At 45.5% G+C, this 11876-nt stretch overlaps 1 protein-coding gene across 1 annotated transcript; it reads right to left on the reverse strand.

The window, feature by feature from the left end:
• Nucleotides 1–701: 701 nt before the first annotated feature.
• On the reverse strand, nt 702–10871 carry C1QTNF8 (C1q and TNF related 8). The gene is made up of 3 exons (XM_034065341.1): nt 10818–10871; nt 1986–2226; nt 702–1257 (listed from the first exon to the last, which is right to left on the reverse strand). Exons 1-3 carry the CDS (start codon nt 10869–10871, stop codon nt 710–712), a joined length of 843 nt encoding a protein of 280 aa, XP_033921232.1. The 3' UTR covers nt 702–709.
• Nucleotides 10872–11876: the final 1005 nt, after the last annotated feature.

Genomic DNA, 11876 nt, shown 5'->3' on the forward strand with positions numbered 1-11876 from the left:
TTACCCACATTCCCAGCCATGTTGTGTGTTCTTGTGTATTGGTAGCAGTACAGAAGTCCAACAAGCAGTGTCCCTTTGAAGAAGCTTTGCCAGATTGTTATGCTGTTATTTCTCCAATTCTAGCATTATGCTCTCAGAATATTACATAAAAAGGAACAAAAATGTGATTTAGGGTAAATGCAATGTGCAAAACCCTGTTCTTAACACTGGTGAGTTCTTGCCTACCTGAGTGGAGCAGACCTGGTGTAGGTGCTTATCAGCAGTACTGCACACTGCGAAGATATGTGAGTATTGTTGCCTGAGTAGCAACATTCCTTAACCAGCACCCAAATAACTGGTGTCTGAGGAGGATCCTTAGATATAATTAAATTGTCTTCTCTAAAGCAGAGCAAAAAAGTTGAAGTTTTGCTACCAATTTGGCAAACTCTTTAGGGATGTTACTGGGGACCTGTATAGGGCTGCAGAACTGGGGCCATCTGCATGTGTCTTGTCTTCTCCAGGGTACATGAGGCACTGTCAGTGCTTGAGTAACTTGCATCACATTGAAACAGTCGCCTCCATCCATACTGGTGTCCCTGGCATGGACAGACAACCCTACCAGCAGGTCAGGAGGTCTGTGGTCATTCATAGTGGAACTAGACTTATGGGTTTCTAAGAGGGAAGACACTAATGTATCTGCCAAAGCTTTGAGCCTAAAGCTGGTGAATGGCTACTCTACAGCTGGCTTGATTAAATGGCCATTGAAGATAATGTAAACATCAGACTCCTCACTATAGATGGCATTTTCTCTCTCCCTCTTGAACATCCTCACCCAGACCTCATCCCCTTCCTGCAGGTCCAGCATCAGGCTCTGGCTCTGCATGATGCTCCGGTCACTGGGCTGGGCATAGAGGATGGCCACCTCTTTCTCATTCTTCATCAAGTGCAGGTAGGTCTCCTTGAAGTTCCAGGTGTGGACATTGAGGCTGAAGTAGTAGATTCCTGCTACATAGCAGAAGAACTTCCCCGAGAACATGTTGAAGTGCTTATAGAGGTTCACAAACTCGGTGTCAAAAACAACGTGCTGGAAGTAGTCTGAGCTGTGAAGGGGTTTCCTCCGACCCACTGAGAATGCAGCATAGAGCTGCTTGCAGGAATGGCCCTGTGGGCCAGGCTGGCCTTTCTGTCCCTTCCTCCCATTAAAGCCACGCAGCCCTCTTTCTCCTTGCTTCCCAACTGCTCCAGGGTACCCTTTTTCTCCCATTTCTCCTTTCTCACCTGCAAGCATAAAGGAAAACTGAGTCTTACACAAGCATGTAAAGTCCAAGTTGCAAATACATATATCTTGCTGCAGGCAAACAGCAAAGCAGCTTCTAAACCACTGTTTATCCAGCACAGATATCTAGAAACATTGGTCAGACACCAGCATCTTCCTGATTCTCAAAAGGATAAAAATGCCAGGGGAAGGCTTGGCTCCACTGAGCTTATGTCAATGTTCAATAGTGGAACTTCATGCCCTGACCAGATGGGTTACATGAATCCAGTATTCATGAACCCAGCCGTTTAGTGTAGGGTTTATAGCATGAAGTTATTGATTTCTGAGCTCTGAATTGGGCCTGGTCAGGGTGGTTGGCTTTATCTGATCTGTGTGCTCCCACTCACAGGATTCCTGGCACATCTCCTGTTTTGTATCCTTGACTTTTGTTTGTCTGCCTTACTGAGACACTAAATATGCAGAGGAAAGAGTGAGCATCTTTCCTGGTTTCCAAGTCTACCATTTAGTAATTCCATGATGACCTTTGTAAATGTGTTTTAGTGAGCTGAGCTTCAGTGATTCTGGGTTGGTTTGTGGATTGGAACCTTTTGCCAACTCTCCCATTTGCACACACTTACAGACTGGATAAATAAAGTGGATGAGTTTCTTGGTGTAGGGAGGAGCACAGCATGCACAATGAGAGCGAGCAAGTAAGATACAGGATGTTATCACAGTAGTCAGCTCTACCCACCTTTAAGGATGGTGATGTCTATAGTAGGCTGGACTTTGGGTACTGAATAGGCAGGGTCACTGCTCATCCTTGTGTATCGTGAGGAGATGATGGAGATGGGCTGCTCTGAAGGCCCACAGCATCTCACACATGACAGGCGCCGTGGTTCCCGTCTTGGAAGACCCTTTTCCAGCTCAGCACTGACATTCACAGTGGACACCAAGAACAGGAGAAGCACAGGGCTCATCTTCAGCAGAGCCAGCTGGACCAGGCAAAGGAATAGATGTTATTAACACAGTGATTCAAATCAGAGCTTCTGATGGGCCATCTGTTGATGCTACCACAAGGTGCAATTCTTCTGATTAATTATTAGCTTATCCTGTAGTAGCACCAGGAGGTTCCAGGTAGGAAGGGAGCCCCACTGTGTAGTGTTTACAAGCAATGGAGAAGGTAATCCCTGCCTCTCATTACCTGCAGTTGAAATATCTGACCAGGGACACCAGGTAAACAAAGGGGAAAACCAAACCACAACCTGCTGATATGGGAAACTAAAGCTGAGATGCTTGGAGCTGTCATAGCGAGCTCTGCTCAAAGCATGCTCGCTGCCTGGCTGCTGTTGGGCCAGCCCTTGTAACAGGTCCTGTTGGTTATTACATCAGCATCCTGAAAAACTCAATCAGATACATAAAATGGATCTTTATTTCAATATTGAGCTTAAACACATTAGGTTTGTTTGGTTTGGGGGTTCTTTGAGGGGAAAACATGGAGGGAAATGAAACTAAAAGGAATCTGAAGCAGTTCTCTTTAGTGTCTCACAGCCTCTTGCTGATAACCTCTTTCCAAGGTGACTTCACCAAGCAGTTTGTGGCTTTGTTCATACCCATGTGGTCTTCCCATCAGAATTTACTTTTTCCCTTTTTATTATCCAATGTACAGAATCAAACCCAAATAGCTGCAACAACCACATGAAACTCCGATTTGCTTTGCATAGATGCTGGGTTTTGAGATCATTTCACTTGCTACTGGTGAGCTCCAAAGGCCCTGAATACTGGGAGAAATGAACAGAAAGGAAATGTTTCAGGCTGTGCAAAGGAGATGAGTTTCCTCCAGCTTCCCATCAGCCTTATTCCTAGGGAGGGATTGGAGCAGGAGATTGGCAACTGGCCCCCTCATCCCATGTATAATCAGTGTTATTCTACTGATTGCAGTGGTGGTTCATAGAAGACACATTTTGGACCAATGCTTTTTTGGGTCTTATCCGAAGTGTAATTAGTCAGGTGGACTCCCACTGACCTCAGGCTGGGAACAGCTTTTACAGCTCCTCTCCTACCCACTCTAATTCCTGGAATAGGTGGGGATGGCAGTAGCTAGATGTGACTTAGGAAATAGCTCCGTGAACACACGGGTCCCATTTGCAGAGGGTGGCAGGGCATCCTGTGCCTTGGAGCTCTGCATTGGCTTTGCTGGGCACAAAATGGACCCATTGAGTACATATGAAAAGCAAATGTAGGTGTAAGCAAGGTACTTGGACTGTAGCAGAGCTCTTAGGAGACATTTTCTTCTAGTTCTTACCTGCCCTATAAGACCTGTTATTCACACATTTTATTACTTGGTGTAATCCAGCTCCTTGGAAACCTGATGAATACTCATTAGCAGCAACATAACTACTTCCCTCCTGACAGCAGCGAAAGTTCTTTCATCAAATCTGTCATAACTTGAAATGATCTTTCTTGCTCATAATGGTACCTCATTCTAGGTGCAAGTCTGAGGAGGAATCGATGCTCCTTTTATAACAGTGGTTAGAGCCTGAATTCCATTTTCATTAAGTCCTTTTTAATTTTCGTTCCCTTCTTAAGCCACCTTTGTGCTACCAAACAGGAATAGGAATACAGTGTAAGTCTAAATGGAGAGCAGGTCATAAATAACCAGCCTCTATGTGACCAGAACAGAAAGTTTCCACTGCACAGAGCTTTTGAGGTGTGCATAATGCTTCTGGGGTCTCCTCTGCAGTGATTTAAGTTTGTGCATATACATAATGGTCTAAAGAAAACCCAAGTTCATTCCAAGCTCCAGGCAATCAGGGATAATATATCCTCTTTGGGACTAAAAGCTATTTAATCCTCAGGAGAGTGGGTAGTCAATAACCTGGGGATAAAGTGCAGGGCAATTGATTACATTATCAGAACATTAAAAGCGGAGGATGTAATTGCTCATAATACCTTCATGAAGGAGAAAGAGCATTCATTAAGAGGGGTATTCATAATGGGCAGAAGGGAAAAGGATTCATAAATATGAAGAAATTACATTTTTATAGGCCATTATTCTCCCTTTGATGAATGACTTTCCTATTTTTAGAAGAGACTTAATGGGAAGGGGGAGGAAGTCTGGGTGAAAAATCAGTGTCAGATTGTGCCCATTTCGCACTACAGTAATGTAAGTACCCACTGAAGAAACTGTGGCCACTTGCATGATTCATGAAGTACAGCTACTCAAGTCATTGGCTAGGAATTGCATTTGGAGGAAGGGGGAAGGCAGGGAAATGATGCAGCAATCCAGTCAATTCACCCCCACATCACATTCTCCTTCAAACTTAGTTCACTAACATGGCATAAATGTGGATTTGGTTGTAATAGCTGTGGTTGGGTAACACCTTAATGATGGCTGTGACTGAACAAGAGTTTGAGATGTGCAGTCTGCTAATAACAAAGGACAGGAGAAGGAGTAAAATAAAAGGTGGAGAGAAAGGAGTCCAAGAGGACTGCAAGAAAGGAATGATGTATTCAGCAGTATGGGATTATGTTTGAAAGACATCCAGCACAAACCAGGACATCAGGTGAAGGAGAACCTCAAACCAGAGGAATCAAATGTGTCAGAGGAAAGGAAACAACCCTGGTAAGGATTTCCTTGTAACAAGATCTTGTCAATGTGGAGAAAAGAATGATTAGAGCCGAATTTCAGAGGTGAAGCAAATGTAACTCTTGTGGTGAAGTCAAATCTGATGCTTTAAAACAAAAGATGCAGAGAGGATGAAGCTCAGGATTTAAGATCTGTAAGGGAAAGCGAGAGGTTGTTTTTAGCCATGTGTTTTTTTCCCTTGAAGATAATTACTGTGATCTTCTCTTGTCAAATGCAGCGATGATGAATTTGACTTCAGCTGCATAGGTTTATCTTTGGGAGACAGCAAATGAGCTCGGTTTTGCTGTGCTATGGCCATGACTTGCTAGGCATAGGCTGGGATGCTGCTTCTGCACATTGTTCAGATCTGCACACCAGAGGGACATCCGTCCTCCTCCTCACCATGATCCAGCATGCTGGTGCCTGAAATAATGCATTAGTACTGCACTGAATGCCCCAAGGATACAAAACTGAATATATTCCTCTTGGTCATCCTTCATGACACCTCTGTAGAACTTGACAGGAGCATTCTGAAAGCAACTGGAGGTATAAATCATTGTCTTCCATAGAGGGACCTGCAAATCACAACCTACTTCAATTCAGGAATCTTATTCCTATTGGGAAGGAAAATCTGGAGCTGATGACAGCCATGCAGACATCCCAATGGCTGGCTGGAAAACTGGTCTCCTGCCTTTGAGAACTGCAGACTGAATGTTCCACTCGAGGACAAGAAGAGGATCTCAATCATTCCTCTCTCAAACCAGCTTTTCCAGTGCAGCTTCTTTGGCTCTGCTGTAGCTTGGGTTCATTTTGAAACAGCTGATTGACAACTGATGAGCTTGGAATGCTTCCAGAGCTTGGGGTGATATGTAGGAGCATGTAAAGTGTTTTGATGCTTCTGATTCTTCTTGCAGAATGCTTGTGAAGCAAAATGAGCACACTCACTGGTTGCAATTGGTAATGTCAAGATACATTACTCTTCTCATAATTATCAATGCAAGTGAAACCAAGATGGTACCCAGCAACCAAACATGGGTTTAATCTGATGCTAAGGAAATCCAGCATGTGCTAAATGGGAAAATCTGTCTTTTGGGCAATATTTTGTCAAACAAAATGAGGATTTATGAATGATGAAATGAGATGAATAACCCTGATGGAAAGGCAACTAACTGTGTCTAGGTGATGAGGCTGGCTGGTGGTTGTGTTCATTATAACATTGGAATGCATGTTATTGTTGGAGAGGTGTTTAAACATAATGAAAGGTTGCTTTGACTGAAACCATCACTTAACTAAAGCTTAAAAGCATCTGTTTGCTCTTTCTGTCCCTTTTTTCCCCTGTTTAAATATTACCAAAGGAGTTGTTTGTTCAGGTATTTATGTGGCCCAAAACAAGAAGGAAAGGCAAGTGAAAATAGCAGTCTCCTTGCATTAAAGTCAAGCACTCCTGTTTTTCAGACTCCTTTGAAAGGGCATCTCTGTCTTTGAGTAATACAAACCCCATGTTGGCTGCTGTCTCAAAGTGCTGGTGAGGATGCAGTACCCAAGCCAGGGACACCATTGTCTACCATGCTCAATCCAAGGCACAACAGATGATTAAATACCATATATTTGCTCTGTGCTGAACTTCAATGTAACCCATCAAGCTTTTTATCTGTACATTTTTTCACCTGCTATGAATAACCTGCATCAAAAGTGCTGGTTTTCCAGTGACATTTGACATTCCTGATGTCTGCCATCTAAAAAAGCCAAACTCCTCCCATGCAGGGCTTTAGAGATGCCACAGTCCTTTGCTGGAGAAGGGCAGAAACCACTAGTTCCAGTTTGGGAGTTAAGTGATGTGATTCTTTCTTCTTGTGTGTAACTTATTACAACATATATTCTTGACACTATTACAGCTGGAGAGAGCACCTTGATTGATTTTATTGGGCTCATGATTGAGTTCAGTCTTATAGCTCAAGGTAGACAGCTTATGCATGAGGTGCATTTGCTCATGCAAAGCTTTTTAATCATTGTGTGTTCCTGCAGGGTTTTAACACTTAGATATAAAGTAAATTATCTTGGCAGGAGAAGTGATAAGAAATCCTCATAATATCTGCAAAACCAACAACTTGCTCTGCACACAAGGAAAATAAAGCAAAGCAAGAAGGTGAAGCTGGACCAAAAGGTTTCTGTATGGTGAGCAATGTGGAGTTTACAACCTGAACCTTCATCTTGGTCAAACCTTGTCTGGTCCATTCCACTGCAAGCAGTCCCTGTGGGATGTATAGGTCACATCCAAGGTACAGACCTACCATAATCTATCCTGCCTGTGTTTTCATTGGCTACAGTGGAACTGTGTCTTCTTCTTGCAGGGATGCTCAAAACATAAACCCCATTAATAACTATGCTGAGCTCTCACGCTGCAATATTGAGAGTTCACGAGGCAGAAATTGCTCTTGGATCCCTGAGCTGCACTTTAAATTTCTGCTAACACTTTCCTGTTATTCCTAGGGCTTCACTGAGCAAAGCAGTCTATGACTATCCTTGCTTTAAATGCACAGTGCAACACCAGCCACTGCCCATGCTAATCAGTGATAAATCTGAGCCTGAAAACCCAGGAGGGCAGTTAAGACTAAAGCCTATTTTGTACCTCAGGGATGGAAAACACATGGATGTGTCAGCCACTCTTTGTTCCAGAGATGGAGAGTGTTCTGGCTTTTTACCTTTTGTCTTGCTTCCAGCCTTATCCTCCTGACTGCTCCAGAGCTCCTTGATCACCAGCAGCAGGAAATGAAGCATCGTTAGAGCTGGGTTTGTCTGGACACAAACTTCCTCTTGGAAGTGACTTGTTTGGGATTTCATTTATTCCCCAGGAGGATCTAAGGTTTCTTTGAGCAATTTACTGTAGAAAGCCCAAAACACTGAAGGAGCCTGTGCCTTTTCCAAGGTAAAGCTGTGGCAGCTCAGGGGTTCCTTCGCCAGGAGGGCAGCTCCTTCCTGACACTATTCCATAGGGATGCTTCACTCAAGCTGAGCATCAAAAGCCTGTCCACAGCTATAAAGTGACTTCAAGGCTTGCAGACAAGAGCATCTGGATGTCAAAAAGCAATGTGGTTTAAAAATTTCCACTGTCTGTAGTGGTTTGCAGATGACCAATGTTAACGCCCTCTTGTCCATGATGTTTATACAAGGCACTGAAGTGATGAGGAGGAGGGATGAAGAGTGCTGCTAGAGTCAGCCTTGGGTCAGTCTGAACCTTACCAGATCTGAGCAGGGCAGGAATGGAGGCAAAGCCAGGATCTAGCCATGGAGAGGTCCAGGATGTGTTTGCTGCATCCATGTTTATAATGGCTCTGATGAACACTTGGTCAGTGTATTTGTAACTCCATTTCTAATTATGTGGTTTGTTTTTTGTTTTCTGGTGCTTTTTTAGCATGTGCCTATTTCCCTTGTGGGTGAATTGCCCTAAATTCCTCTGTCCCCATGAGCAGCAGTGGCTCATATGGTTACCACATGCTGTCTCCAGCTGAGATCTCACTGATCAGGTATGGGAAGAGAAGCATTCCAAGCAACCATCCCTTCCTATTACCAGCACATGCGCAGACCTGGGGGGTTGTATGGATTTAACACAGTCCCTTGCAGACTCTGTGGGAGGAGAGGCTGTGCCTGTTTGGAAACAGGCACTGGGTACTTGCATCTTTGCATAGTACCACCTTTCCTGGTCTGGGTTGTTATCACGCTTAAAGCAAGGATGCTTGCTGGTTCCAAAGCAAACAACTATTCTCCCTCCTTCTCCTTACCCCTGCCTGCAATTCCAATGCCAGGAACATGCTTGCAATGTCCTGGAAATGGCCCTGCTCTGGGCTGGGCGGCTCCTTGAAAGCAATCCCATCTCTGTGGCAAGCACAGACTGTGATTCAGCCCAGCGCTGCTGAGGCATAAAGCAAGTTACAGTAAGTCATTCCCAGGGCAGCTTCTCTGATAGAGCAAATCACTGATGAAGTGGATGGCTCCCAGCCCTGCTCACCCTTCCCAGAGGAAAAGCAGCTTTCCTCTGCAGCTTGCTGCTGTTGACTCAGTCACTCCCAGAACTTGGATTTCTGTGTGCTGGAATAAGGCAGCAGAGGTGCTCCTGCAGTGGGTCCTGTCCCAGCTGGATGGATGGGAGCACCAGGACATGGGTGCTGACAGCATCAGGGTCATTCCATCCTGGCATCACTGCAAACCCCTCAAGCAGCACATTGCAAAGGGTTGCAGCTCCTTGAAGAGGCTGGAGAAAGAGAATGCCCTCAAAGTCTCCCTGTCTGTGGAAGATGCCAGGAATTGGCACTTTCCTGCCCTGGGATCCGGCAGCAGAACAGGCACCATCCCCATCCCACTGCTCAGCCACAGCTACAAAGCAAAACTGGACTAGGAGAAGGCATCGCTCTGGAGTGCAACGGGTGGTTAATGGAACAAGGAATGTCAGTAGGAACAAATTAAAGCCAGCTCAGCAATAACCTGGCCTTGCACTTTGCCTGCTGCAGGGAAGCAGTAAAAGCAAGACAAAGCCGAGCATCTCTTTCTGTGACTCACCCAAGCAACCTGCTTCTGCAGGTGGGAACACTATCCCCTATAGCAATAGTATGTTCTCCCTCCACCTTATTCAGACCCACTTAACTTACCTTGTGATTCAGAACCCCTGTCTCTTACTTTCCTTGCTGTTGCTTAGCAGGATGCATAATATGAAAGCTGCTGTTCATTCAGGTTCTTGACTTCCCAGTAGCGGCTGCAGCTTCCTAGCTGGAGTCCAAATGAAACACTGAAAGTCCTGCTCCTTACTGGAGCCCAGCAGCTGGGATGTTTGTCAAAGCAGGGTTTTTTCCTCTTGTTCCTTTGCTTGCATCAACTCGTGCTGGGCTCCTGTGCTTTTGTCCTGCTGTAGTTTCCTTAGGACTCTCAGCCAGTCTGTCACGTTGCACGGTGCCTCTCACAGGGATGGAAACGAAGACCAAAAAGAATCTGTGAATAAAGAAATATGTATCGAGAAAAGCACAGCCCCAAAACCACATCCAGTGCTCCAGCCAAGAGGGAAAGCGCTGGGATCACATGGAAATCATTTTGCTTTGGGTGATTTCAGCATCTTTTCAGGCAGGAGAATAGAGAAGCAAAAGTATCAACCCCACAATTAAACCTCTGGCTTTTGTGCATGAGGTGTAAAGGTGTCAGAAGCCTCTTGAAGAGGGGCACAGTGATGGAAACTGCCCCTGCAGTGGTACAGGGGGAAGGTGGAAGTGAGGATGGCATAAGCCCCTGGCTCAGGGTACAGTAGCACTGCACCAGTGCAGTGTGATTTCAGTGACCATGCTTCCTTAGCTGACATTGTACACTTGGTTATTTCCAGCCCTTGGAAAAAAAAGGCATTAGTGGCTTTATCTAAAACCAGGTTTGGGTTGTTTTTTGTTGTTTTTTTCCTGTTGTTGCTGGTTTTAGTGGGATTTTTATTCTTTTTGTCTGTTTTGCAAAGCCTCCTATGAACTGTAAAAGAGGAATTTAAAAGAGATGGGTGCTGCATGCAGCGTGAGCTCCAGCATCATCCCCACACTAACACTGAAAATGAAAAGCACTGCTTTGATTGTCTGAAGAACATCAGGAGCAGAAAGGTGTGATTTGTCCTCTTGCAGTGCCCTTCCCCATTTCAGGTCACAACTTAGTGCTTTAAATACTCCTCCCCTGCAGTCCTTGTGTGCTGCCCTGCCCCTAGCTCTTCCACACCTCACCAATCCATGAGGACACAGTTGTGGTGGCCAGGTCAGGTTTTTGGAAGCAGTCTCTTCCTTACTTAGTGAGTGATGAGATGTGAGAGCACCATGGGGACCTCTGCTTTATCAGAGCTCCTTCAAACCCTCCCTATCCCTCCTGACCCAGCCAGGCAGGGATATCTCAGCCAAGGTCTTCCCTATCTCTGCCCCAGCTCCTAAATGCTCCACTCTCCTTTACCCACTGCCCAGGAGTCATCTGTCCTCCATAGCTCAGCAGGGAGATGGCTGTCATGGTGGAAAAGGGGTTTTGGGCATGTGAAATCAGAATCAAATTGACTTTTAAAGCTGTAGGTGACCTGGGTTATTTAAGGGAGTGTGGCTTTGTGGATGACTTATGTTGGGAATGGTTTTATATTGGTGGTGTTAAACAAAACTAGCAGGTGATTAAGCAGACTGCAGTGTAATTGTGTTGTATTTTAATTCAACAGAGAGGTGAGAGGGAACAGGGCCTACTGAGGAGCAAGGGCAAGGGAAGGTTTACATGATGCTGGGAGGCTCTGTTAACAAGGACTAGCAAGGCAAAGCAAGGAGATTTGCTGCTGTCCTGGCATGAACCTGAGCAGCATCCAACTCTCCATGAGTCATCCTCTGGCACAGGGCTCCTCCAGATCAGGCTTCCCAGAGCACCCCCCATCCCTATCCATGTCCCCATCCCCTCTGGCCATAGCAGTGGTCCCCAGCCCCACGTGGATGAGCAGGAGCAGACTGCATTAAGTCAGAAGCTGCCTGGAAAAGGGCACATGAAGCCCTATGCAGCAGGGGGGGAAATGCAGCTGCAGCCTTCCCAAAGCTGCCAGGAACAGTCAAACCTTACTCACCCTCTTTTTGGAGGGACCTCAAACAGACTCTAAGAAATTACATTGCCTCACTAATGCCAACCAAAAGCCTTTCCCGTCAGCTTCTCTGTTCTGGATTTGTGTAAAGCAGTGTAAATCATTCCCAATGTGTGTAATTGTTTCTCATCTAGCATGTTTTCCAGGTATCCTGCTCCCCTCTTGGCACTGCTTAGTGCCTTTCACAGAAGGGAGAGGTTCTTCCATGTGTCCTGCACTGGTGCTTCCAAATCCAGTGCTGCATTCACTTACTTGGTCCCACAAATGGTTGAGTCCAGAAGCAAATGTTCTGCATTAATGGCCAGTAGAGGCACCACATAGGTGATGCTGATGCCTTTTCAGGATTGAGGTCTATCTGCCTCCCAGAGCAGCAGCATTTGGAGAGTTTCCTTCCTTCCTTTCCC

The sequence above is a fragment of the Melopsittacus undulatus genome, chromosome 8 (assembly GCF_012275295.1).
Source record: "Melopsittacus undulatus isolate bMelUnd1 chromosome 8, bMelUnd1.mat.Z, whole genome shotgun sequence".
NCBI classification, from domain to species: domain Eukaryota; kingdom Metazoa; phylum Chordata; class Aves; order Psittaciformes; family Psittaculidae; genus Melopsittacus; species Melopsittacus undulatus.

Bases quoted from the DNA above. Each gene is read 5' to 3' on its own strand.
- C1QTNF8 (XM_034065341.1), bottom strand. From the start codon at position 10,871: ATGACAGCCATCTCCCTGCTGAGCTATGGAGGACAGATGACTCCTGGG. The intron at 2,227-10,817 runs GTAAAGGAGAGT...TGCCTGGTCCAG, and splicing joins AGATGACTCCTGGGCAGTGG to CTGGCTCTGCTGAAGATGAG. The intron at 1,258-1,985 runs GTGGGTAGAGCT...TTATGCTTGCAG, and splicing joins AGACATCACCATCCTTAAAG to GTGAGAAAGGAGAAATGGGA.